General features: G+C 37.4%; 1 protein-coding gene across 3 annotated transcripts in view; it reads right to left on the bottom strand.

Moving 5' to 3' along the window:
* Window positions 1-464: 464 nt before the first annotated feature.
* Window positions 465-27,351, bottom strand: part of EPRS1 (glutamyl-prolyl-tRNA synthetase 1) — a 67,347-nt gene continuing 40,460 nt past the window's right edge. For all 3 annotated transcript variants that reach the window (XM_027611459.2, XM_027611460.2, XM_027611461.2), the window contains 14 exons: window positions 20,319-20,546; window positions 19,044-19,306; window positions 17,168-17,219; window positions 16,494-16,703; window positions 16,046-16,118; window positions 14,488-14,567; window positions 14,155-14,256; window positions 13,291-13,446; window positions 12,620-12,817; window positions 12,076-12,249; window positions 8,405-8,565; window positions 5,838-5,916; window positions 920-984; window positions 465-825 (listed from right to left, as the gene is read on the bottom strand). In XM_027611459.2, coding sequence (XP_027467260.2) covers window positions 675-825; window positions 920-984; window positions 5,838-5,916; window positions 8,405-8,565; window positions 12,076-12,249; window positions 12,620-12,817; window positions 13,291-13,446; window positions 14,155-14,256; window positions 14,488-14,567; window positions 16,046-16,118; window positions 16,494-16,703; window positions 17,168-17,219; window positions 19,044-19,306; window positions 20,319-20,546 — 1,992 coding nt within the window. In that variant the 3' untranslated portion in view covers window positions 465-674. The remainder of the gene's footprint in view (window positions 826-919; window positions 985-5,837; window positions 5,917-8,404; window positions 8,566-12,075; window positions 12,250-12,619; window positions 12,818-13,290; window positions 13,447-14,154; window positions 14,257-14,487; window positions 14,568-16,045; window positions 16,119-16,493; window positions 16,704-17,167; window positions 17,220-19,043; window positions 19,307-20,318; window positions 20,547-27,351) is intronic.

Here is a 27,351-nt window from a genome sequence, read left to right as displayed (position 1 = left end):
TTGGTCAGAAGGCAGGAGTATCTGAGGGAAATGGCGGTAGTGTGGGGGCACAGGTGGGACAGGGGCAGAAAAATGCAAAAAAGAAAAGAAGTGGAAGTGAGGGGCGGTTGCTCGCTCCTTCAGAAATCATGACTGTTTTTTTTGAAGACCCCACAGTAACTAGTAGTAATGAGAGGGAGAGAGAAGCTCAAAGGAAAGTTGGGGCTTGTTTTGTTTGTCTATTTGGCTTTGTTTTTTTAAACAGAAAGATTTAGGACAATTTTAGATTTGGCAGAGGGAGTTAAGGAGGGGAAGTACCTCAACATACAGGAAACGGGATAATTGCTCGTTCGCGGTCTGAACCGTGAGGGATGCTCAGACCAAGAGCAGTTACCTAAGGGTCCAGTTCTCTCCAGCTCTCTGTAAGAATGACCCGTAGCACATGCTTCAGGTATTTCAGAAACAAATGAATACATAAGACAGTATCAGTTCATGGTGTTTATTACTGGGGTTGTTTACAGAAAAGTCTTCTTTCCCACTGTTAATTTAGACATAAGAATAAGGTGTTTGTGCCTCATGTAGCCTCCTATTAGAACTTTTATTTTAAAAAATCATAAAACTGTCTATATCTGGGAAGATATTAATATCAATTTTTTAAAAAGTGAGGAGGGTTGGAGATAGTTTTGTTTTATCCCTTAGTAACTGCGGCCAAACAAGGTATAGTACTTGGCGGCGTTCCTGCCACAGACGCATCTGGCTCCGGGCTGCAGCTCACAGAGGGGTTTGAAGGGGACGCAAAGGCTTTTAGCTCCCATGGATGGAGCACCGGGCTCAAGATCTTGATCCCTGCAGTTAAAAACAAGTAAGAATTCCATTTACTTATGCTGTATATTCCCATTCTTTGTTACTGTCACAAGTTCTGTCTGTTAATCGTATTTACCTAGCAGTGGTCTTTTTGATCCAGTCTTCGCAGTCAATTTCCCCACAGAATGGAATCTGAGCAATCTAACAGAAAAGGAAAAACAGTCAGTATTTATAACTCCTGTTCTGTCAAAGGAACACCTGAATGGCCTATTAAACTGACAAGCAAAAAGGACAGGTCTCCCAGCCTTTTTCAGGCCCCGGTACCTTTGCAAATCTGCAAGGAACACTGTTCAGAAGTGCAAAAGATGAGAAAATGTTTTTCCCCTTGATCCAAAACCCACATACCATAAAACATCAAGACAAAACAAAAACATCTTTGTAGTACACGTCAATGTCCAAATAAACTAGCTACAACACAGTGCCGGTAAAGAAAGAAAGGATGAGTAGCCGAGTCCAGACTCCAGCTGTACCTCCCTCATTTCCGATCCGACTACCACCTGCTCTGCCTGGGTAAACGGTTATGAGGACGACAGAGAGGAGATGACAAATAGTAAGCTGATTTTTACACTGTTTTTTTTCTTTTTTTTAAGATTTTATTTATTTATTTGAGAGCGAGAGAATGAGAGAGAGAGAGCACAAGAGGGAAGAGGGTCAGAGGGAGAAGCAGACTCCCTGCTGAGCAGGGAGCCTGACGCGGGACTCGATCCAGGGACTCCAGGATCATGACCTGAGCCGAAGGCAGTCGCTTAACTAACTGAGCCACCCAGGCGCCCCTGATTTTTACACTGTTAACAATAACCATTAACAATCAGGTCAACCTCACTTTATGCCACACTGTTATAGATAAGTGAATCGTTTTAAAATCCACAAGGTATTTGAAAGTAAAAAATCATTTTGTATTAGAAAAAACTTCTCAAATTTTCTTTCATAGACCATACACAATAACGGGCAAAATCAAGATAGCTGGGATTTTACCCTAATTTTGAAATTCACTGCCTATTTTGAAAATCCCTAGCTCTGAGTTTTCTTTTGTAAAATGTGTGTTAGACTAGACAAGAATTAAGATTTCTTTCAGCTGTAAATCCTAAACTTTCATATCATGTCTACTTCAAAATGAGGTTTCTATGCAATAACAATTATGTAACAGTCCTACTGGAAATTCTGGAGATCAAGGTTAGCAATGGGGAGATCAAAGGTGTGGACAATCCCCCCCATGCATTAGAAATGCTAGTTTAAGAACAGCTAAGAAGCTATCCAGCTTCCTCATCAATTTCTGATCAACCATTTTGAGCCACACATTCCATACTCAAACTGAGAGCCTCCTGCAAACCCTAAGGCACTCAAAATTTGGTTAAATATACTTCAAAAGGCTTCTCTAAGAAGTAAAGTACGAGTACATTGACATTAGGAAATTACAAAAAGAACAAGTAATTGATCAGGTGAACATTCTTCCAAGGTGAGGAAGTGTTAGTTATCTCTTACGTTCATTCAGTAAAATGTGTTAGCCAAAGTCCCAAAAGTGATCAACTGTTATTTTGATAATCTGCCTTAAGACAATAAAGAAGTGATAAACTGCTAGGAAAATCCTGGGGGGTGGGAGTGAGTGGATGAGAGAAGGTGGAAGGGATGGCAGTAGTAAGTATCTTGAAAAATTTTAATAGAAATGTGCAAGAAAACAAGCAAAATAAACTTAAAGATACAAGAGCCGAAATAACCCAAAGTTACCCCCCATATTGAAACTTGGTAAATTAGCATTTGTATGAACAGAAAGATGGAAAGAATGTACATTCATAAAAGTATTGTTTAAAATTCATTACAAAAGACAGAATGGGAGGAAAACTTTAACCACGGTCACTGTGAAATGATAAAAATATTAAGACTTAATTACAAAGAATGTCTTTGGGTAATAAATTTAAATTTGGTTTGTTAGAAAATTTTACCAGACAGAATGGAAGGAAAACTTTAACCATGGTCACTGTGAAATGATAAAAATATTAAGAATTACAAAGAATGTCTTCAGGTAATAAATTTAAATTTGGTTTCTTAGAAAATTTTACTTTTATTTTTAACCCACACACAGCTATGTTTTTATAACTTTAACAAATTTTACAGTAAATGGCCTTATTTTCTGTTTCCCTAAGAAACAAATTACTGAGCCTTGAGAAAGTATTTCTAAAATAATAATTTTTATTTAAAAAATTTTTTTTAAAGATTTTTATTTGAGAGAGAGACAGAGCACGGGCAGGGGCAGGGGCAGAGGGACAAGCAGATTGTCCGCTGAGCAGGGAGCCCAATGTGGGCCTCGATCCCAGGATCCTGAGATCATGACCTGAACCAAAGGCAGACAGATGCTTAACTGACTGAGCCACCCAGGCGTCCCTAAAATAATAAATTTTTGAAACTTAAAATAATGGTATAGCATGAAAAAATTCAACTGAAGTTACTTAGATTCATAAATGACAATTTTGTAAAAACCCATGTTTTAGTTCTTTGTAGCTTCAAAGTAAAGTGTAGGTTATAAGACCTGAAATTCCTATTTATGCATGTAATTCATTAATATGAAAGGATAGCACACAGTTTTAGGCTGTTTATTCAACCACAGAAAAGATCTTTAACTTTTATTTTTTATTATCTCTACATCTATGCTACAAAAAGATACAATTTTTTGCAATGTGTAATACCTTGAAATCTGTAGCAGAAAACGTTAATGATGAGAAATACCAATACTCAAAAATCATAGTGTCAACAGGTTAGTAATATATGTCAATGGTAAAAAAAAATTATTTATAAATAACATTTATTTTTCATTTAATTAAGATCATCCCCTTGGAAAAATTTACTCAAGTTTTGTGAATCAGATATAGTTTTGTTTTTTTTTTTTCATTTTACCAACAAAGAAGAGTAGAAAATCAAACTTTCACCTACATTAAAGTTCCAAAGATCCCTTTCTCCTTCTCCTCACCTAAATACAGTTTTATTTACAACAGCCTCAAAGGTTGCTTGATGCTCAGTCAACTCATCGAAGCTGAGCAACATGGGGTGAGATGGGGTGGAAATGGCTCCCAAGTACAAAAAACAAAGTCTCCTCTAATCTCCCATGTGCTCCTTGGACATACAGCTAATATACTACTTGTGCTTTAGAAGAGATGTTGAAATCTCTGACCTAGTATCAGAATAAAAGATAATGACTCTAAGACCTGCTGAGATTCATTTCTTTGAAAGCAGTAGATTAACTGATAGTTACTCTACTGATTTATTAACTCTTATGTAAATACCTTTACCAGACTGTACTGCAACAGTGACTACTATAATACTTCTATAATAAATGAAATTTTAAAATTCAGTAATGGAACAAAAATAAAATAATCATAGATAAATTACAGTGAAAGAAAAAAACCCACTGCATCGGATAGATGGCTATCCATTTCTCTAGACTTCTATTGGAAGTACGTAGTCTGAGTCAAGTGACAAATTATGGAAACCAGAAAGATGGAAGTTCACAAAGGTAATAAACCGAGAATAGCTAAATACTGAAGAATTATGGATCTGAAGGAGATTTTAAGATTAGCTACCTTATACTCATTTTACAGATTAGTAAACTGAAAGCCAAAGAGATTAACACTGTCCCAGCTCATGCAATAAGAGACATATTAAGAGATTATGACCCTAACCAATTAAAATTCTGCCTTACACTCTCAGCATGAATTAAAAACAAACAGGGGTGCCTGTAGGCTCCGTCAGTGGAGCATGTAACTCTTGATCTTGGGGTTATGAGTTTGAGCCCCATGCTGGGTGTCAAGATTACTTAAAAATAAAATCTTAAAATAAAATAAAAAAACTAAAACAAGCAAACAAAAAGATAGAGGAAAGTGCATTAAAATGAGTCAGGAGAGAGATCTAAATTCTAAACCAAGTTTGCCTCTGTAGAGGTCAGGGTAATTCATTTAGACTCTGGCCCATGGTTTCCTCATTTATAACCTGAGAACACATGATTGGTTGTATAATCAAGCATGAATACCAGAATACTAAGGTTCGTAAGTGATTCATTCCAGTAATTAGTAATTTTGCAAATCAGGACCTCTTCACTATGGAAATTAAAAATTTCAGCTAGGAATATCTGCATACTCAGAACACATAAAACTGATAAAAATCTTAAAAGAACCACTAAAGTACCTAATTAGAAAGACCTGGGTCTTTTATTTATTTATTTATTAAGATTTTAATTTATTTATTTGACAGAGAGACAGCGAGAGAGGGAACACAAGCAAGGGGAGTGGGAGAGGGAGAAGCAGGCTTTCCTTGGAGCAGGGAGCCCAATGTGGGGCTCAATGCGGGGCTCGATCCCAGGACCCTGGGATCATGACCTGAGCCGAAGGCAGACGCTTAACGACTGAGCCACCCAGGCGCCCATACCTGGGTCTTTTAAAGGAGCCTGAAGTACCCACTCATTCCGAAAAACAGGCTTAAACATGAGCAGTACTTTCCCCCTTATTATTCAGAAAAGTTCAATCAATTAAGATCAGGGTTAAGATCAGGGACACACACACACACACACACACACACACACACACACACACAGAGACGGTCAGAGAACTGAACTTTCTGACATGGACCTTTTAACCTTATTTTAGGAATATGCACATTACATTACAACAATGCTTACTTCAGGAACCTAATTCAAGCTGAACAACAAAATGAAAAATTTCAGTAATTAAAACATTAGGGGTTGTACAGAATGAATGTTGTTTAGCCAGCATTTCAAGCATGAGAAAAAGCTTTTACATAATCAGTTCACAGTGTTATCCAAAAATGATATAATGCTGTAATACTTTAGGGAAGCCAAAGGAAAAGAGAGGATAGAATGTGGAGTAATATATAATCCTGGCGTGTGACTGGCTGTGAAAAAGGGATTAATATCATGCATAAATTCAGTGAGTCTTAAAATACCATAGCTGAAATATTTTTATATTCAAAACTTTTCAGAAGTCTCTTACCTTCCCAGAATCTAGCATCTTCTGAAAGTCTTCCATTGTATTAGCCACAACCATATGAGTCTTAAGGTCTTCAGAAGCCCTATCAAAATATAATTACAAAAGAATACATACTTTTTCTTACCAATACAGCAAAGTTTAAAAAAAAAAAATAAGCACAATTTAACAAAAGAGGAATAACCTGGAAGTGAGAACATCTCAATCTGAATCTCAACTTTGTTGCTAGCAGTAAACCTCAGTTACTAACTCATCACTTCATTACTATTAACATTAGATGAAAGGGGAATTTGCCAAGCACACAACAGGCAATAATTACTTTTGTTATTGCCATTAAATCTCTCCTGACCAACATTCTATCCCTGGCTATACGACTTACCATCTATGAGAGTCTGTGTTATTTTTAAAACCTCTTTGGTCTTAGTTTTCCTTTCTACAAAATTGGAAAAAAACTCAAGTAAGTCTAACTATCATATGAGATTGTGAGAATCAAACACAAAGGCATGAAAATGTCTTAAAAAAGGAAAAACCATAAATATACATTATTCGAGCTATTTTCATTTACTATATAATTATTTTGTAAAAACTTTTTACAAAATAATTTAGAAATGAAATGAAATGAAAATAAGTATTAGGTTTTAGAAATGAAAATAAGTATTATTCTCTTTTACATTCAGTCACACATTACATGAGTATGATTCATGGGTGGTGACCAAGAGAGAGAAGGCATCATTTTCTGAATCTCAGGACTAAGACCATGTGAATCCTGTGCCAGTAACTGCTAGCTCTCCACCAAATCCCTTTTTTTTTTTTTCAGATTTTATTTATTTATTTGACAGAGACCGAGATAACGAGAGAGAGGGAACACAGCAGGGGGAGTTGAAGAGGGAGAAGCAGGCTTCCCATGGAGCAGGGAGCCCGATGAGGGGCTTGATCCCAGGACCCCAGGATCATGACCTGAGCCGAAGGCAGACTCTGAACGACTGAGCCACCCAGGTGCCCCCTTCTGACTTTTCCACAGTAGGACAGGCCCATTTGAATAAGTTATAGCCAATGAGATCCAGAAAAAAAATACAAGGTTTAAGCCGCAGGGTGGGGCAAAAATGCACCTTTATGAAACCTACATTAACCAATTTGCTGAATAAAAATGTCAAAGATAAAATTGCTTTTTTGCCATGAAAGCAGTGGCTTTCCAATCAGGAGTATGCATCTGAATCACACACAGAACATTTTTAAGCTACAGATAACCAGAACCGATCTTAAAGCCAATGGATCAGAAACTCCAGGTGTGAGGCTCAGGTATGTTTCTGTTCCCAAACCTCCCAGGTGACTCTGAAGAGAAACCCCTAGAAAAGAACCAGTGTACTAAATGCACTAAATGGAAGCAGTAAGGACAGGCAGCTTTCTCATCTTTTTAACCTCTTGACGATATGACCTGTTCTCAGTTCAGACCGACTTCAAACGCTCTATTCATTAGTAGGCTAACTAAATCCTTAAAGTCAAGTGACTCATTATCATTCTCATTTTAGGGCAAGCAAGCCAAAAGAAGTGAAATCACTTGCCCAAAAACATGTAAGCACCCATGCCAAGGCTAAAATTAGTTCATTCCTTCAATGCATGATTTATTGAGGCCTAATATGAGTTAGGCACAAGGTATTAGAAGACATATGAATAAATAAGATGCAGGCACTACCTTCCCCCAAATTAAGCCCCTATCTCAAATGGCAGTGGGCCTTCCTCTTTGTCTCAGGTGGGTAGGAAAGAAAATAAAGTGCCACATATATGCACTGATCTTCTAGTGCCTCTGCTCTGAGATCTCTGATTCTAGAAGAACCCTCTCCACAGGCCAGCGCAGCCCTGAAGCTTCCTTTCACCCCAGATCTCCAATCCCAGTCAAAAGGTTCTTTGCCTTGGCTACACGTCATAATCACATGGGGAGCTTTTTTTTTTTTTTTAAAGATTTTATTTATTTATTTATTTGTGAGAGAGAGAGAATGAGACAGAGAGCACAAGAAGGAAGAGGGTCAGAGGGAGAAGCAGACTCCCCGCCGAGCAGGGAGCCCGATGTGGGACTCGATCCCGGGACTCTAGGATCATGACCTGAGCCGAAGGCAGTCGCCCAACCAACTGAGCCACCCAGGCACCCAGGGAGCTTTTAATATTACAGCTGCCACACTCACTCTAGACCAGCTAAATTAACATCTCTAGGGAGGGGGTCTAGGCACTGCTATTTTTTTTAAAGCTTCCTAGGTGCTACTAACGTGTATCCAGCAGGTGAGAATCAATGCCTTAATCCCTCAAATTTACATGTTATAAAAGCCTGGATTTAAAGTCAAACTGAATTAGTCCATGGGACAGACAGGCCAGCATGGCAAACCTAGTAGGAGGCAGAAAAACCCCTGGAAAAATCATCATGATACAGGTCAAAAACACAGAGAGACAAATTAAGAACTATGGGAGCTCAGAGGGAAAGATGACTTCCAGTTGGGGCACTCAAAAAATTCCTCAGTACAGCTCTCAAAAGCTGAATAGGGTTTCAAGATCAGAGACAAAAGCAATCCTAAGGAACTAACCTTGTAAAAAGGTTCACATGGATGTCTTCCAAAAGAGCTTGAAGTTTAGTCTCAGCCTCATTATCAGCAACTGTCAGCTTTTCTCCAGTATCTCGTCTGACAGCTACAAACTGGCAGCTCTTCATATCACGTGGCCCAACTTCAAGTCTGATGGGAACTCCCTAGGAAACAAAGAAGGCAGTTAAAATGATGCGTGCCTGTCTCCACTTGAAGATACAGAATATTTCATGGCTTTATCTACTATAAATCATAAAAACCCAAAAAATCAAATGCATAAGAAAACAATAAAAACAGCAGGCAATATTCCTGAGATACTACAGAAATCTAATTCCAATAAGAACGTATAAACCTAAGAAAAAAATGTACTGCCCAAGCAGTTTTGAGCTAAGAATTGTGTTTAATGGAGAAACATGAAGGTAGTGCTATCTAGATCAATATTCCTACCTCTCCTCCCATAAGACATGCAGAGAAAGTTGCATTTGTAGGGGCACACAAGGTGGTAAACAGAGAGGGCTTCTTGAACTTAAGGCCGCCCTAAGTCACTGATCAGTACACCTTGGCACATCTGTGACTCATTCTCGGCACAAAAGTGTGGTTAAGTCTTAGCTCTGGATACTCTAGCATGCAGAGTGAAGGGCTTGTTAAAGCACAGATTGTTGGGCTCTACCCTCTAAATCTCTTTATTACCGTAGGTCCAGGAATGGGGCCTAAAGATTCATATTTCTAACAAGTTCTCAAGTGATGCTGCTGGGACTTCACTCTGGGAACCACTCCCCTATTCAGTTTGGATTTTACAAAGGAGCTTAAGGACTATATCCAAATTTAAGCCTATGAATGTTCAACCCTTATGAATGCTCCAGGAGGAGAATTAAGGCCCAGAGAGACCTTATTTTTAGGATCTAGAACCTTACCTAATAAACGGTAGGTTTTTTTAAACTTTTTTTTTTTTTTTTGAGCAAATGATCCTCTAAAACTAATTTGGGGTTTTCAAATTTAAGTTAAGAGCCTCTACAATATACAGTTTAGCTGATGGCAGTCCCCCAAATAAAAATCAAAGGAAAATTCTTAACTGGTATTCTAAAAAAAAGATTTATCTTTAGAGAAGACTTATCTTCTAAAATAATGAATACCAGAGAACAAATTACCATACACTAAATATTACATCATTTTGTTTTCCTTTATTCACCTAATGTATGCATGTGTAACAGCGTTAATGCAATGAGATTTACAAAAGGAATACAAAGGAACAGATCCTGTCCTCAAGGAGCTTCACGTTTTGCCAGGTAAATACAAATAATCAGTACAGAAAATCAGAAATGGGAGACTATCCTCACAGCTGGGAGAGAGAGAAGGAAAGTTACTAGAGAAGGTAAAAATTAATGAGTCATTTCATCAAAACTGAAGAACATTCTATAAAATAACTGACCTACACCTACAAAAATGCCTGTGTCATGAACAACAAAGAAAGGCCAAGGAACTACTCCTGAGTAAAGGAAACTAAATGACATGCAACTAACAGCAACAGGACTGTGTCCCGTACTGGGCGAGGGGAGCTACGGCAGCTCAGAGCAGGGCATCAAAGCCCAAGTCGGGTGAGAGCGCATCTTGGTGTGAGAATAACCTGGCACAGAGTGACACAGCCCACGTGGGTAAGGACGGCACTCACACAGGGGAGTGGGTGGCAATGGCCGGAAAGATGATCTGAGGCCAGATCACAGAAGGGACATATATTCTGCTGCTCATTTTTTTCTAAGTAAAAAGTTACGAATTTACTCATAAAGGATTTTTTGTTTGCTTGTTTTTCTTTTCAGTAGCAACACAATTCTCTTAGTCATCCAACACAGTAAAAAGAAAAGTAGTTAATTTACTCATATTATTTTCCCCTTTCTACTTTCACAATACAGGAAGAGGTATAAAGAAGTTGTGGAGTCCCTGGGTTCTGGTCTGGTAACTACACCATATACCCCAGTTATTAAACCAAGTCTCCCAATACATATACATCCCAACCCACCCCCGAGCTGCCTCGTTGAACAAAGTTAAACTACCAAATGAATACGAATCTAGATCTTCTAAAATATTTTTTCTCAGGAATTCTTGGACTAAATGGAGATAAAATGGCATTAAGAAGTACCATGAGTACTTTTCACTAGTGACCCCTCTCAATGTTCCTTAATCTTGGGCATCAAGCTTAGAATTTAGGTGTTCTGTTTTCTTTCCTGACAACTGTGGACAAGGAAGTTGTAGCAGAGCCTACTCACACTCAGTATCTCCTTCACAGTATAGGCTCGCCAGGCTACTAAAAAGCAGAGTGACAGGGACAAAGTCAAGTCAGTCCTAGAGGGAGAAGTGAGATGGAAGAGGATGACGACAGAAGGAGAAGTGAATATGGATGCCTTTCTCTCTCCTTTTACTCCAGCCAGTAGCAAAGAATATGTTTCTCCTTTAACATTTGGAACCTCAGGCAAGGGCACATGGGCTCAGACAAGCTGCTGCTGGAATCACACAACTGCTATTTCTAAGTAAGCAAAAAACACTGCAATTAAAGGGAAATTATGTGAGGAAACACTTATCTTTAAAGGTAGGAGAGTAAGTAAAGGAAAAAGTGTATTATACAGAAGGGAAACAAAATCATAGAAGATTTACCTTAGGGGCCAATTAAAAGAAACAGAGGTATAAATACCAGCAACTTTGGGAACCCTGTATGTGTTCATACTGAATAATCCCAATTCTGCTGAGCCTCCACACTTGGAATCAGCTTGGAGCTGCAATATCACTACATCTTCTCATCTATTTCCTGTAATGTGAGTTTAGAAATTCTGCTAATCTAGTTAAGATGCCCTTGGTAAAGCATATGGAAAAAAAATAAATTCCAGAAGTTTGAAAAATGGAATTAAAAATAAAGATCTACTGACAATGTGCAATAAATGAAATTTATATTAAAAACATTAAATCAGGGGGTGCCTGGGTGGCTCAGTTGTGAAGCGTCTGCCTTTGGCTCAGGTCATGATCCTGGGGTCCTGGGATCGAGCCCCACATCAGGCTCCCTGCTTGGCGGGAGGCCTGCTTCTCCCTCTCCCCCTGCTTGTGTTCCCTCTCTCGCTGTGTCTCTTGGTCAAATAAATAAATAAAATATTAAAAAAACACAAAACATTAAATCAGAATTTAGCTTTGAATATACAAAATAAAAATCAACAAATGGGTGTGAAACAATGTAGTGTGAAAAACCAAATATGATATTACTTTCTGATGTTTTACTGATCAGCTGTTAACAATGATAGGTAGGTGGTAACCATGCACCATTATTCTGATAGTCTTACTGTTTAAATAGCTTACTTATTATATGAATTCCTGGTATAAACATTTTGGTATAACAACTCTATGAGGTTTATTAATCATAATATACAAGGTCTTCAAGATCATTTTAATTCTAACATAATATAAGCTTCCACAAAAAAGATTTTAAATTTAGCAAATATATAAAGTTTATCACTATTACAAAGATCTGGACTGTGTGAAAATGAAATGCAATTTAAGTGAAGAAGAAAAAAATTCACAACTATCCAAATAGAGAAAAGTAATGAGAAAACCTTACATTTTATAGAAGCATATGTTAAGAAAATCTAAATCCAAATTGGGAGTACAAAAGTAAAAGATGCAACTGAAGAATTTACCTTGAGCTCCCAGTGATTGAATTTCCAACCTGGAGAATAGTTATCTCTCAAATCAACTCTCACTCGAATATTAACACTGAGTAACCGCCTTTGATAATCATTGCATTTTGCAATCAGAGCCTCTCTGTCTTCTTCAGAAAGCGCATTTGTAATGCCACAAGGAATAACCATCACCTAGAACCAGCACAATAGCACAAATTTATACAAGGAAACAGCATACAAAGTAATGTGGTCATGTTGCTGCATGATACCCAGGAATCAAAACCTACTGGGGACTATAAATTTTAACACAGATCAACTTGTGTGATTTCTAATCTCTATGGAATGTCTACCAACCAGCTGCACATTACTTGTTTAGGCTAAATGCATTCTCATTTTACCTACTATATCTCACTAAACTTATTACGAATCATTTCAAAAAATGATTTCTAAAAAAGTTTTGTATAAAAAGCAGCTAAAAATTAGAAGAGCAAAAAAAAAATAACAGAAATCACAGTTACACAATACTAAGGTCCAGACTCATAAACAGAAATAGTTTCCTTACCTGAACAGAAGCTACACGGGGTGGTAATACTAAGCCCATGTTGTCTCCATGAACCATGGTCATAACACCAATAGTTCGAGTTGTCAGACCCCAGGAGTTTTGATAGGCAAATTGCTTCTCTCCTGGCGTCTTGGGATCTTCAAAAATAATTTCAAACATTTTGGAAAAATTCTGCCCTAAATGATGTGATGTTGCTCCCTAAAATAGAGAAATAGAAGCGTTAATTTTAATAACTAATTATGCCTTTGAAAATGATTTCTGTAAGATCATACACCTTAAAATGACACCAGACATGTTCCTTGATTTTCTTTTTATATTAAGTTTTTAAAGCATAAATGATACAACAAAAAGACTAGGGTTAGTCAAAAAAAAAAAAAAAATAGTACAGAAATGTACTGCTGTGGGCAGCCGCTTTCATAGGAATAACTTCAACTACAAAGGTTAAAAAAGAATCCATGCTTTGGTAATTCAGGATACAAACCTTCACTTAACTGACCTTAGAGATTTGGAAAAATGGGATAGATAAGCGTGAAATTATAACATGGTCTACATGAAATATACTTATTTTTTCTGGAAAAGAGTCTACTTCTCTGGTGACAGAAGTCTACTGGATGTGCCCACAGGCTGTGCTTACAGTCCCCTATGAACCCTATGCAGTGCTTTGCTGGTACCTGGATGGCTCTTCCACTAGCGGATATAAACACTTCTAAGGTAGTTGTATAATCTCCTCCTGCAAATTTCTCCTTTTCAGTCTTTCTGCCTTTTACAACAGGAATTGCCAGGAGTTCTTCGTATACCTGAGCATATAAGTCAAGTATCTGCAAGACCTGTAACAACATTTTAAATATGAAAGTGTTCAAATTTATGGTGTATTTATTTCTTATAGACCTATAAAACTATACTATTTAAAACTAACTGTGATGGGAAAAGTACATCAAATAATGAAAACCTTTTCTTTCAGAAAGGTTAAAGCAGCCAGTGTGTATTTATTAAGGAAGACATTCAACAAAGTAGTGGAAAAGAAGTTGAGTAACTTTTTAAAATGTTCATAAATTTAGAATATAAGAAGAAAATGTTTTTGAAAAATATAAATATATATATATATATGTATATATATGTATCTAGTAACCAGGGTAAAAACCTGAAGAATAATTAATTTCACCCTAGGATTATAATTTCCATACATAATTTCCTCCATACACAAAGTGCAAAAATATTTTCATCTGAAAATTTAAAACAGCACATTTTCTAATAAAATGTCATTAAAGCAGTTTCTTAAGTCTGTGTATATCTGTATTAACTTGTTTATTTTTCTTTTAACAGGTGGTACATAAATTTTGAGTAACAAAATAATTATATTAGGAAATTCTCTTTTAAAGTTATTTTGAGATCACATTAAATTTCAACTCAAGAGTTATTTATTAAATATTATCTAAGTAGGTAACACTGCATTACTTATAGTTGGTGGGGGGGGGGGAAGCACAGCCTGGAGAAAGAAATGGAACACAATTAATATGGAAGACAACTTTTTATACCTCTTCTGCCGCTTCTTCAAAGGTAGCAAATGCACTGTGCCCTTCCTGCCAAAGGAATTCACGAGTGCGTAGGAAAGGCTGAGGATGTTTGAATTCCCAACGCTGGAAGACGTAAGAACACAATTTGATCATTATGGAGAGCTTTTCCATTTTTATTAACAATTTAATGTGGCAAGTAACCAGAAATCATAATTGTAATCCATAAACTGTGATAAAAAATGCATGCCATTCTCCCAATCCTTTGAATATAAAAATAAGGAAAAAAAATGTTTAAAAAAAAAAAAACTGAGTACAAAGAATAATGAAAGAACCTAAGAAAGAGTATGTACCTACCACCACATTACACCACTGATTGAGTCGGATGGGCAGATCTCTGTGTGACTGCACCCATTTTGCATATGCAGGATACATTACTGAAAAGATACAGGAAAATACAGGTGGTTAGTCACTGAAGGTTTTATTTCTCTTTGAAGGCTAGTAAGAGTTACACCAGTAACATAGTGAATACATGAATACAAATTAAAATGCTGTGTTTGTGTAAATACTTTCCAATGTTTGTAATGGTAAGTGAATGGTATTACTACACTATTTCTCTTTTTTTCAAGATTTTATTTATTTATTTGACAGAGAGAGAGATAGCCGAGAGCAGGAACACAAGCAGGCAGAGTGGGAGAGAGAGAAGCAGGCTTCCTGTCAAGCAAGGAGCCTGATGCAGGGCTCGATCCCAGGAACCTGGGATCATGACCTGAGCCCAAGGCAGACGCTTAACAACTGAGCCACCCAGGCACCCCTACATTATTTCATAAAGCAGATTAGTCAAGGAAATAAATTTACCTAAACCTGACCTTATTTTGTATTTTTCACACTGAAATTTACACTTCACATCTAATTTGACTGCTTTTCAGCTGTTTTATTTTCAAAAACACTAAGTGAAGCTCTTACAGCATATACCATGCATGGTCTCTGTGAAGTTCTTTGCACTTATGATGCTGTTCAGTCCCCATGTTCAAGCACAAAGTCAATTATCACAATCTTAGCATCAAAGATGCGGAATCTGAGCACAGAGAAGTTAAACAACTTGCTGAATCCAGTGCAGTTATCTATTAGAACTAGAATTCAGATGAAATCTATCCAATGCATCTATGCAGAGTATGAAAGCTCTTGCCATGAACTGTTAATTTAAGTGAAAGTGTCTGTCTTACCACAGCCTATTCATGACTATCTAGAATTACTAAAAACTCTGCCAACCAGAAAACAGCTGGTGTCATAATTTCAATAATGCATCCTTATAATATTATACAAGAGTATCACCAGAAGTATGAAGTAAAGGGCAAATAATCCTTCATTCTAAAGATGGATAATCACTTCGGAAAACACTGACAAGCCCAAAAACCTTTCAGAGACCTTTTTTATTACCTGCAAAATGGAGATTACAATTGCTGCCTCCACCTTTCTCACTCACTCTTGTAAAAATACAATATATAAATGAAATCACTCAGTAACCTATAAAAACCCTATACAAATATAAATGTCATATTAAAATAACAAAATTTTTAAGAAAATATGGCATAAAACAACAGTGTTGGCAAACTTATAATCAATTCCAAGAGTTAAGATTATTCCAAGAATAAGTCTTGAAAATTCTGAAAAATTACAGCATCAAATAAAAAACTACAAACTTTATTCTAATGACAAAGAGCTCTGCAATGTTTACCACACTGAGAATAAAATTCTATGCAACTTCAGTATATATTCATCTTTATCAACATTCACTGAACTGTGTACTGTCAAGGAGGATCATAAATATCACAAAATCAACACTGAGGTGACTCTAGAAGTCGTCTCTAGTGTTCCCATGAGCACTCTCCTGCACCCCAAGACCCATCCTTACCTGTTTCACTAGTAGGACGAACGGCAATTGGTTCTGCCAACTCTGTTTTGCCAGATCTTGTAACCCAAGCAACCTAGTAAGATAAAATAATTTTCCATACATTTTTTAAACAGCATTTCAGAGAAATAGCACAAATACAGGCAAATCTCTATTTCAATTTTTGCTACAGAAATTAAGGCAAATTAAAATTGCTGCTGTTCCTGGTAAGAAAATTAGATACTTACTGTCCTTATAAATATTCAGCAAAAAGTAAGAGCCAGTTAGTTAATGTAACAAACAGAATCATAACTTGCCCCTGAAGGTAGAAATACATACGTATCTTTTGTAATGGCTTTATATTTCTCTAAATTGGTCTTGCCATTTAAATTACTGTTCAAGTGTGAACTGAAAATATACTTTCAAGTTTATGAGAGAAAACTGCAAAAATAAATAAAGCAAGCTAACTTACCTCAGGAGCAAAGTCAGCAATATGAGTCTTCTCTTTCTCTAATGCACCTTGAGACACAAACATGGGGAAATAGCAGTTTTCAACACCAAGTTTCTTGATCTCAGCATCAAAAAAGTCCTTGATGGATTCCCAAATGGAATACGCCCAGGGACGAAGAATATAGCAGCCACTTACATCATAGTATTCAATGAGTTCTGACTTTGTGATGACCTTTTTAAAAGAAAAATACACTCTTTGAAGCCTAAATTAAACCAAAATTATAATACAAGTGCCAAGTGAATGATAACCAAACTTCAAATCTGGAGGCTTCCACTGTTGGTACATCCCCTTAATGTGCATGTAAATGGGCTTTTCTATAGTGAGAAACAGCAAGCCTAAACTCTTAAGACTTGAATGCCGATCTTGCTTCTGCTGTTTACTATCTCTGTGACTTTGGATTAATCTCTCTACTGCACCATTAAAAAAAAAAAATTTGAGTAATGACTATCTCATAGGGCTACTTCTCAATTCATTGCTTTATGTGAACATGCTTTGAAAACTGTGACAGGTTAAATGGCTATACTCGATATTATTGACGACATCATACATTACCGTGTGTCTGGACCTTTAGAATCTAAATACAAAGTAGTATTTGAGAAATTTAAAACATGAAAACAAACTGAATGCATACTCACTTGAGAATACCAATCTGCAAGGTTTTCTTCTTTTTTTGCCTCAAGACCCAACCTACAGACAGGAAAAATAAAATATGAATCCCTTCATTCATCAACTGTTTTCAGGCTTAATGGAAACAAACTTCTGAAGTTCGAAACAGTAGGTTTTTCTTCAATATGAGTTATTTCCGTATTTACCACTCTTGTATATTCATTCCCAAGATAATGTTTTTAACCTCTTGAAAGGTGGTAGGATACTGCCCACAAAGAACTAGGAAAAGTCAAGCTAGCAAAAGCTATGATTTTAATGCAGACATCTTTTTTACAAAGTTCTTTATAAGGTAAAAAATGTATTTGTAATAAAGACAGAATTTATTCACAGAGAATTCTCTCACTAAAAAGAATCTTTTGCCAAACTCAAACCAGAAAACATAATTAGCAAGACTGCTCCCCACTAACACATAAAAAAGTAATGAAAACAATGGCTGTGTGTATATGTGTGCATACACAGGTAGATATAATCCTTACATAGTCTAAAATTTCTCTTTTAATTGCAGTAAGTAAAAGCTGCAGAGACAAGTGCAAAATAAATTAGATCTGCAACAAAAAACTATTCTAGACAATGATCCTTTTCTTGAAACCAATAATTATTCAAGAACTGTAGTCTTACGATTCACATAGAAAAAAATCATCCATTAGTCCTATTTTAGAGTTTACAAACAAGGCTTTATTGGCTTAAAACATTAATGTATTTATAGCCGACTTCTCCACTGTTTCACTTTGACATGGCTCAACAAGATGCCTACGTGAAACTTGGCCTTTTCACAAACAAAGGTAAAAAGTGAGAAGTTCTGTTCTCTTTTCTATTATTCTGTGATCTATAAATCTGATCACTCAGTCAATACGCAAGAAAAACAACTGTTATATTCTCTTGTTTAAGGAGACATTGCATGTATGATGTGAGAATTAAGAGGCAGAATTTTAAAATCAGCTAAACAAATCTAAAACCTGGGGCACCTCGGTGGCTCAGTTGGTTAAGCGTCTGCCTTCAGCTCAGGTCATGATCCCAGGGTTCTGGGATCGAGCCCACATCAGGTTCCCTGCTCAGCGGGAAGCCTGCTTCTCCCTCTCCCACTCCCCCTGCTTGTGTTCCCTCTCTCACGGTGTCTTTGTCAAGTAAATAAAATCTTAAAAAAAAAAAATCTAAAACCAAAAGTTCTCTCTCTCACACACACACACATACACACAAAATCTCACAATAGTAGTTGCTAATGACAGGTTTTTCTTTTTATTAAACCACTGAAGGAAGTTAGCTACAAAGTTCACTCTAATTTTGCCATGGGGATTATGGACAGAGCATCACATTATTCATACGAACTGGAACATACTAAAACAGCATCCATTCCACTGTTTTGTCTTTTAAACAGCTTTGTTTTATATTTATTCTAACCAAACTTGAAATCCTAGAATGAAGTTGTCATTTAGTCACCATTAAAGATTTTCATCTGAAAAATTTGCTTAAGGTGTAAGACAATCAGTATTGTCAGGCTACCAACTGTGTTAAATGGGAACATTTATACGTATTTGTTTTCACTTGTGTAGCCAAATGAAGATCTCTCAGGGGTTACAGAAGAAACTAGCTGTGGTTACCAATTCATGATGGTGATAGGAGAAACTGGGAAGATGGGATACAAGCATGAGAGTGAGACTTCACCGAACTTTTTACATTGAGAGTCCTGAACCAAGCAAATGAATAGAAAATTAACAAAAGCTATCCCCTGGCACTATACCTCTAGCTTTCTCCAACTAACCAAAATCTGTTTTGAAAAAAAATAATTTCAGAGTTGAATTTCTTCACAACTGCTTCACTTGGAATGCAGCTTCCATGTTCTATTACCTGGTCTGTTTCTTAGGCCCTTGCCCTTCTCCCGCTCCACTGGATGACAGTCCACTTCCTTGGCTTTTAAAGGAGTCTTTCTTTTGGCCATCACTTTGCTTCTGAGGCTTATTCTGCTTTTCAGATTTATTTTCTTTTTCTTTCTTTTTCTTATCTTTGTCTTCAGCCCCAGTGGCACAGACAGGCTTATACTCTACTCCGGTCAGAGATTTGTACTGTGCTTTCAGCTGAAGGAGTTCTTGTACAGCTGTATCTACCTGATCCTTTAGTTTAACAAAAGAGGAAAAGAGAAGATAATATTTAATTCCAATCACCGTCTAAGCACCAATGACCAAACTTCCTAAGCAGATCTGAAAACATAAATGAAGGCAGAGGAGAATGCTAAGGGCGGAGAACATCAAATATACTAACACCTGAAAACAAAAACTACAACAAACAGGGACAGACTTGACAAAAGAGGGACTGAAAAACAGTACTAGAACTGCACTGTCTGAATGGGAGTCACTGGCCACGTGGCTATTTAAATTCAAGTAAATAAAATGAAAAAACTCAGTTCCTCAGTCACAACAGCCACATTTCAAGTCTTCAGTGGGACAGGTGGCTAGTGACTGGGTGGGACAGAACTGCTACAGAACACTTCTACCATCACAGGACTTCCATCAGGAAGCTCTGCTACGTAACATGTATTCCACTGCAAGTTAAGTTAGGAGCCATTACACTACGTACGTTCAACGTTTCATAATTGTGAAGATGACAGCAACCAAGTTTCTATATTACTGGTTAAACTTTAAAACCTGTAATGACATACTGTTTTCCATTCATAAATCTGTACCAAAAAAATCCTACTCCTATGAAGAGAATATAATTAGCACAGACTATACCAGAGCTCAAAATAACACTTGCCATTTGAGACTGACTCAGCTCCTGGAGAATGAGTAGAACAATGAGCATGCACCAACGGCCTACAATGAGCCAGGCACTGCTGCGGTCTAGGGCTCTATTCTCCAGGATCTCATGGACTACAGAAGCTGACAACAGCTAAAATACAGAGTGTTTAAGTACAGTGTCAGAGAAAGGCAGAGTCTTATAAGAAATGTCCAGTCAAATACAGACCGGGAGAGAAGTATCAGTGAAGGCTTGTCTAATGCCCAAGACAAAGGTTGAGAACTGAAATACATGAGCAGAACTTAGATTTGATGGGCCAGAAAGTGTTCCGGGCAAAGAAAACAGCCTGTAATGTAAAAAACAAAAATACAAACAAAATATCACACTAACCTTAGAGGCTTTTTCAGCTTTAAGTTTTCGAACTACTTCTCCTTGAGAAGCTACTTTGTCAAAAAGTACTTTGGCTTCTGGTGTTTCTGGACCACTAGCCTCAGAGCTGTTGGTTGAGTCTGAACTTTGAGATAATGGAGGCTGACCAGGAATGTACTCTTTTCCAGTTTTTTCTTTATACTGAGCTTTCAGGGAGAGTAAGCATTCTACAGCTTCATTTACTTTAGCCTGAAATAAAAGACAAAAAACAATTATTTAAAACTTTCTGAAATTTCTGAAAATGTCAGTGATTATTAAAAATCATTAATTACCACCAAAGTATTCCTATAAATAATCATGGAGAAACCCAAGCAACAAAGGCGCTCAATTATAAAATAACAGATCAAAGCTAAAAAAAAAAAAAAAAAGTTAAAAATAAAAATATTATAATCCTATATACAAATCATAAAAACAAACATAAACACATACACATACAGTACTGTAACTTCCATTTTACATATATAAAGAGACAAATAAATAATAGAATATCCAAGCAAACTGGCAGTGTCCAAGCCCTAGGTTTATAAATAGTGGAGTCAGAAATTACAAAATCAGAATAAAGATCAGCTCAATGGCTTTGCTATACAAACCATATTTTCATTAGCTTACTAAACAAACACTAAATACAGCACAAAACAAACCACAGTTTGGGCCCAACTAAAGAAGAGTTATATTATTCTTTTAAAGATTTACAATAGGGGCACCTGGGTGGCTCGGTTGGTTGAGTGTCTGCCTTCGGCTCAGGGTTCTGGAATCAAACCCCACATCGGGCTCCCTGCTCAGCAGAGAGCCTGCTTACCCCTCTCACTCTGCTGCTCCCCCTGCTTGTGCCTTCTCTCTCTGTCAAATAAATAAATAAAATCTTTAAAAAAAATTTATAGTAAAATGAGAAGATAATAATTGAGTTTTTTTTAAAGATTTACTTATTTTAGAGAGAAAGCAAGCAGGGGGAGGGGCAGAGGGAGAGAGGGAGGTAGAGAAGCAGATCCCCACTCAGTGCGGAGCCCAACACAGAGCTCAAGCTCATGATCCTGAGATCCTGACCTGAGCTGAAACCAGGAGTCAGACACTTGCTTAACCAACTGAGCTACCCAGGCGCCCAGGTATGTTGAGGTTTTAATTAGACATAACATATATACATCATCCTCTGATACTTCAATGTAATCATAATGAAAAAGAATGAAATACTCAGCCCAACTGAGACGCTCATGATTCCAGCAGAGAAGGGCAACAACACAGGCAAAGGACCCAAGTTGGACGCTTTACCCGAATGGTAGCACAGACAAATACACCACTCAAAAGCCATCCCATCAACAGAGAGAGAAAAAGTGTCTCCAAATTACCCTAGTTTCCAAGTTTCACTGCTACATTATAACAGCACTCCAAACAGCTAAGAACAACCCGACAGAAGCCAGGAAGAATACTACAATGGGGGTCAAAGGAGTGCAGGAAGCATTGGTATACCTTCAAAGAACTTACATCTATGAGTCAACAAGTGACATTTCCTTGTCAGCTAATTTATGATACAATGTTTTGCTGCCTACTGAAGTACGGTCTGTCACACCAGTACCATACAGGAGTAAATGTAAGAGGAGAAATCACACAAAAACAAGCAGGTAGCTTGCCTTATTTGTCGCCCTGACCTGTCTCTTGTTTACACTGTCTTTAGAATTAAAGGCATTTTCACAACAGAATCTACCTAATCCTAACAAATAAGACACAATTAATCAGACCTACAAGAATCAAGGAAAAAGAAACTTCCATCAGCTAACAGAAAGAAAATGGGAAAAAAGTAAAGGGACTTTCCTGCAACCATTTCTACAAAAAAAGGCCTTTGAAAGAAGTTCCATTTTACACTGTAAGCAAGTGTTGACCAGAGTCTGAAGTCAGGTGGCACATACTTCACAAAGAAAAAAACCTTGTTTGGCAAGATTACAATTCAACATTATAAAGAAGAAAATTAAGATGGACAAATCACTTCACTACTAAATGACATTCTAAAACAGAGTAGAACTATATACTTATATCCCCTGCAACTGAGAAATGGAACACTGTGGATAACTAAGTAATCTATTCAGGTTATTTTTCAAAACGGTGAAATAATACTGCTCTCTATGCAGTCTTTTCTGATGATTTAGAAGGTATCCGAAGATTCTTGAGTTAGAATCAGCATTATCAATACAAAAAACTATCTCTATTATTTTATGGCCTATTTATTTACTCTGTGCTGGACACTATGCTAAGTGCTTTATGTGGATCATTTTATTTTTCAAAACAACCCTGACTCATTTTACAGAAGAAGTAAAGCTTAGAAATAAGACTACGTACCTTACCCGAAGTTACACAGTAAGTGGCAGTACAGCCAGGATTTGATCTAGGGTTTATTCTAGAGTCTGTGATCTACTCCTGCTAACATGCTTTGAAAACTGCACTTTCAAAAGAGATCTTTGATTCTTACTTAACGACATCTTGTGGAATGAGGAAAAAATCTCTTTTAATACTCTAGTTTTCTGGAATAAAAGGCATTTACAAAGAAAAACTGGATGGTACTACTCGATATAAGATTAAACAACAGAAGCCTACAAAGCAGGTACTGATAAATCTTAAGCTCTTAACAGACAAAACTGTTTTAAACTTACCTAACATACACCAATAAAAACATGAAAAGATTTCAATAAATAATTGTTGATGCAGATGAATGAGAAAGGAAACAGCCTACAAAAAAACACTTCCGTGAGAATTTAAGATGGGAATTTGAGGAAGTGCACATGACCTGAGAATCCGACCAAAGATGGGCGAGGACTCACCTGGTTACACTTAGAATGAGACGGCGTGCCCAACAGCTATTTAGACAGCAGCCACTAGATGGAGACATTTCTCCATGGGGAAGGAAAGAACTTTAAGAAGAAAAACCTAAACATTACCATTTTAAATGTAAGAACAGAAAGGCTTCAGCACCTCAATTATCAGTGAAAAGAGCTTTAAAAAAAAAAACACTTTTTTCCGACTTCATCTATTTTTCCCAACTCTATAGATGTTCTCCCACCTTTCGCTCCTTTTTTAACCTATCCCAGAGGACACCTGCACACAAGAGGAATAACTACTCCCCATGCAGATTCTCACTCGGTGGGGGTGGGAGATGAATAATAATCCAAAGAGGGAATTCTTCCAAGTTGGGGAGGGGGAATAATGAAGCTTGTATCATATAAAAAAGTCTGCTAGGAGACTTAGTGAACTAAAAGTTCACAGGTTTTCAAAGCAAGGTGTTTGGCTTTTTTTTTTTTTTTTTTTTAAAGTCAACTGATTAGTATCTGTATTTAGCTTAAATGCTTAATCCAGTACAGAACAGCCCAATTACTGAACCCCAATCCCAGGAGTCAATCCAACAGAAGAGAGGGCCCCAACTCTGGAGTCAATCTGGGTTGGGAACATCTGCTCTGCTGTTTCTCAGTTCGGCTCCGGGTTCATTTACCTACATCACAATGTATCTGCTACTTTTCTCTGACACAAATTAATCAGCCAAACTCCTCAGATTTTCCTAGACGATCCCTAAACTGTAGTCAGTCTTGTGAAATGTCCTGTCTCACAAGATGGATGGATTTATACCTGCTTAATGCAAAGGCAAGTTTGTATTAAACAAATACAGATATAGCACAAACCCATTACACACAAATTCCAAATATGAAGCTCAAAATCTGTCAAGGGAAAGGATGGGTTTGTTTCTTCTGATTTTCTCCCCCCTGCGATCTTTATTTTTTGGCCTTAGAATTAAGGCTATTTGAGGTGGGGGTGAGGGGCAATGGTTTTCTAGAACAGCCTGTTTACTGAAGGGGTATAACGTATGTTAGGTAAGCTTAAAACAGTTTTGTCCGTTAAGAGCTTAAGATTTAGCAGTACCTGCTTCGTAGGCTTCTGTTGTTTAATCTTATATCGAGTAGTACCATCCAGCTTTTCTCTGTAAATGCCTTTTATTAAGCTAATAGTTTCCTCTCCTGATAAGCTGTGATTTGGATTTTCAAAACCAAAAACACTGGTGTAAAATATAAAAGGGCAAAGGTGGTCAGAATATTTAAGTTGAATTAGTGGGGGCATAAAATACAAGGTGCCATGAGTCAAATGTTACAACTGCAGAAGATGACCAGCATCCAGCCACCCAGATGGGATCTGACAAAAAGCAGCTGCTAATGACAAGATGAAACTGTGAATTATTGTTTCTACTTAACATAATAATCATTTGATTTTGCTGCCATTTATTACTTCAATTAAAAAAGTTCTATAGCAGTCCTCAAATCTCTGTCCTCTAGGGGATGGGTCAGCTGACTTTTCCAATAAAGGGCCAGGGCCACATAAAAAATATTGTAGGCTTTGTGAGTCTACTCGATTCTGCAGTTACAGCACGAAAAGAGCCTTAGACAATATGTAAACTACAAAGTGCAATTGTAGCCCAATAAATTTCACTTACAAAACACGGGCAGGCCATAGTTTGCCAAACCTGGTCCCAGAATTTAAAGTGTTGTATTCCATAAAGCCCTTAATTTACCATTTTCTGACTCCCATTTCAAGAAAACAATACTAAAATTTCATGTTTAAACTGCATTCATTTAGATTTCAAATCGCCAGAGAAACTGTTTAAAACCAAAGTTTTATTTTTTGAAACTATAACTTTTGAACTTTAAAAGTTAATATTTCAGGGCGCCTGGGTGGCTCAGTCGGTTAAGTGACTGCCTTCGGCTCAGGTCATGATCCTGGAGTCCGGGGATCAAGTCCCGCATCGGGCTCCCTGCTCAGCAGGGAGTCTGCTTCTCCCTCTGACCCTCTTCCCTCTCGTGCTCTCTCTCTCAAATAAATAAATAAAATCTTTAAAAAAACAAGCAAACAAAAAAATAAAAGTTAATATTTCAAATCTGAAAAGTGACTTCAATTTTTAAAGTAACTCAGCATTCAGAACTATTTTACCTTTGGTGTATTCCCAGATATGCAACTCACAACTATATATGCCTGATCCACTGTTCTGTAACAACCTACTGAGCAAGAGAAAAAGGAAAGAGGAGCAGAAGGTGGACTTGAAGGAGAAACTGAAGATAGACTTCCAAGTTTTCACTCTTGCCCACCTTTGCTTATACTCTGCCTTTATGCTCAGAGGTTCTTACCCAGAATTACTATCTGATCCTGAAGCAGGAGGGAGGGGGAGAAGGACAGAAGAATGGACAAACAGAGAAGGAAGAATTCTAATCGAAGCCTGTAACTACAGATTCTCAGCTGATCACCTTCTTTACAACTGAACATGACTTAATAATAGAAGAACTACTTTTGTAGGAAATGGTTAAGAGGCTTAGATAAATTAATGTAAAATAAGCACAGACTTGCTAAATACATTAATAAACTAGTTAAAACCATAATCCTCTGGTGCTCATAATGCAATGCCCCACTACCAACACCTCTAGTGAGAAATAACTTGGGGATCTGACTGCAAAATTGGAATCTAGGTTTTGTAAACTTCAGGAAATTACTTTCCTATTCACAGTTCCTCACTGGTTACTAAAATCAACAAATAAAAAAAGAAGTATTGGGCACCTGGGTGGCTCAGTCGTTAAAGTGTCTGCCTTCAGCTCGGGTCATGATCTCAGAGTCTTGGGATCGAGCCCTGCATCGGGCTCCCTGCTCAGTGGGGAGCCTGCTTCTCCCTCTCCCTCTTCCTCTGTGCTCTCTAATAAGTAAATAAAATCTTAAAAAAAAGAATTACTTGAACATTACTGAATGTGGTTTTTGTGAGGATTAAATGTGAAAATAATAACTGTGTACAGTACACGGTGCCAAATGCAGTCTAAAAAATACTTCCACTCCTAGTAACTGGGTTGATTCCCTGGAACAGGAGAACGCACTATTTACTACTTTTAGCATTCAGAGGAAAAAAAATGTGAGCAATATTTTGAAACACAGATACGGTACACTGTAAGCGTTCAGTAAATGTAGGTTAAATCAAAGTCAGATTATTTCAGCATCACATTTATCATTATCAAAAAGTACCTGATAAAAGTAGCTGCCTAATTACCAAAGAAATTTAGTTTTTTTTACCCACAGGCTGACCTGGCATAAGCTTGCCCGTTATCCCAGGAAGGAGGACATAATCCACCGAGCCAGTGAGATGCGAGGCGTAGCTGGCTGCCGCGCTTACTACCCCACACGTGATGTCCTGACCAAGACTCAGCACAGAGTCTCCATGCACTCTACTCAGAATGAAGGAATTTAAAGACCACAGCCATTCCCCTCAAATTACATCTAGAAAGGGGTCCATAGCTTGTGTCTGATCTCCAGAGTGAAAAATACTCAAGCTCACTGAAGGGCAGGAAATATCAAGGATTTACATCCTAGGCTACAGGCTTTATTCCCAGAAGCAGAGCTATCTGAAGATAATCACAGCTCTGCAGGACTTCCAACAGGCTCACTGAAGAGAAAAGAGAAAAGATTTTTCCACACTTCACAATGGAGAGAAAAATATTAACTTCTGGAACAAAACCCCAAGATTTCCCCAAAGCATTTTCCCTCTTCAGCAGAGGTCAAATGTCCATGAAAGAAAGAATCTTAGGGGCACGGTTCCCAGTCAGACGCCTAGCAACTTGTTAATGAGATGAGGAAATTGTAACCTCTTACTCCATTCTTCTCCAACCAAAGCCCAGGACGCTGATGGGATAATAGATCCCCTGACAAGAACAAATCCCTTCTAGTCACAGAAGTCAAGTCCAAGGGTTCACCATACCTCTCTGTGTTCATATCACAGCCCAGAGTCTGGAATTTTTGGAAGCTTATGAGGGACTGAATTATATCTAGTTACAGCACTATCCATCTGGTCATGTTTTAGAACTACACTACTGTTTGAACAGAACTGTGTATCTCGATTATTAAATATGACCTTTCTCAGGGAGCCTCGGGGGCTCGGTTAGTGAAGCATCTGACTCTTGGTTCCAGCTGAGGTCATGATCTCAGGGTAGCAAGA

Source organism: Zalophus californianus, chromosome 10, assembly GCF_009762305.2.
Source record: "Zalophus californianus isolate mZalCal1 chromosome 10, mZalCal1.pri.v2, whole genome shotgun sequence".
NCBI classification, from domain to species: domain Eukaryota; kingdom Metazoa; phylum Chordata; class Mammalia; order Carnivora; family Otariidae; genus Zalophus; species Zalophus californianus.
The sequence above is the reverse complement of the archived record's forward strand: the minus strand, read 5'-3'. Positions and strand labels throughout refer to the sequence as shown.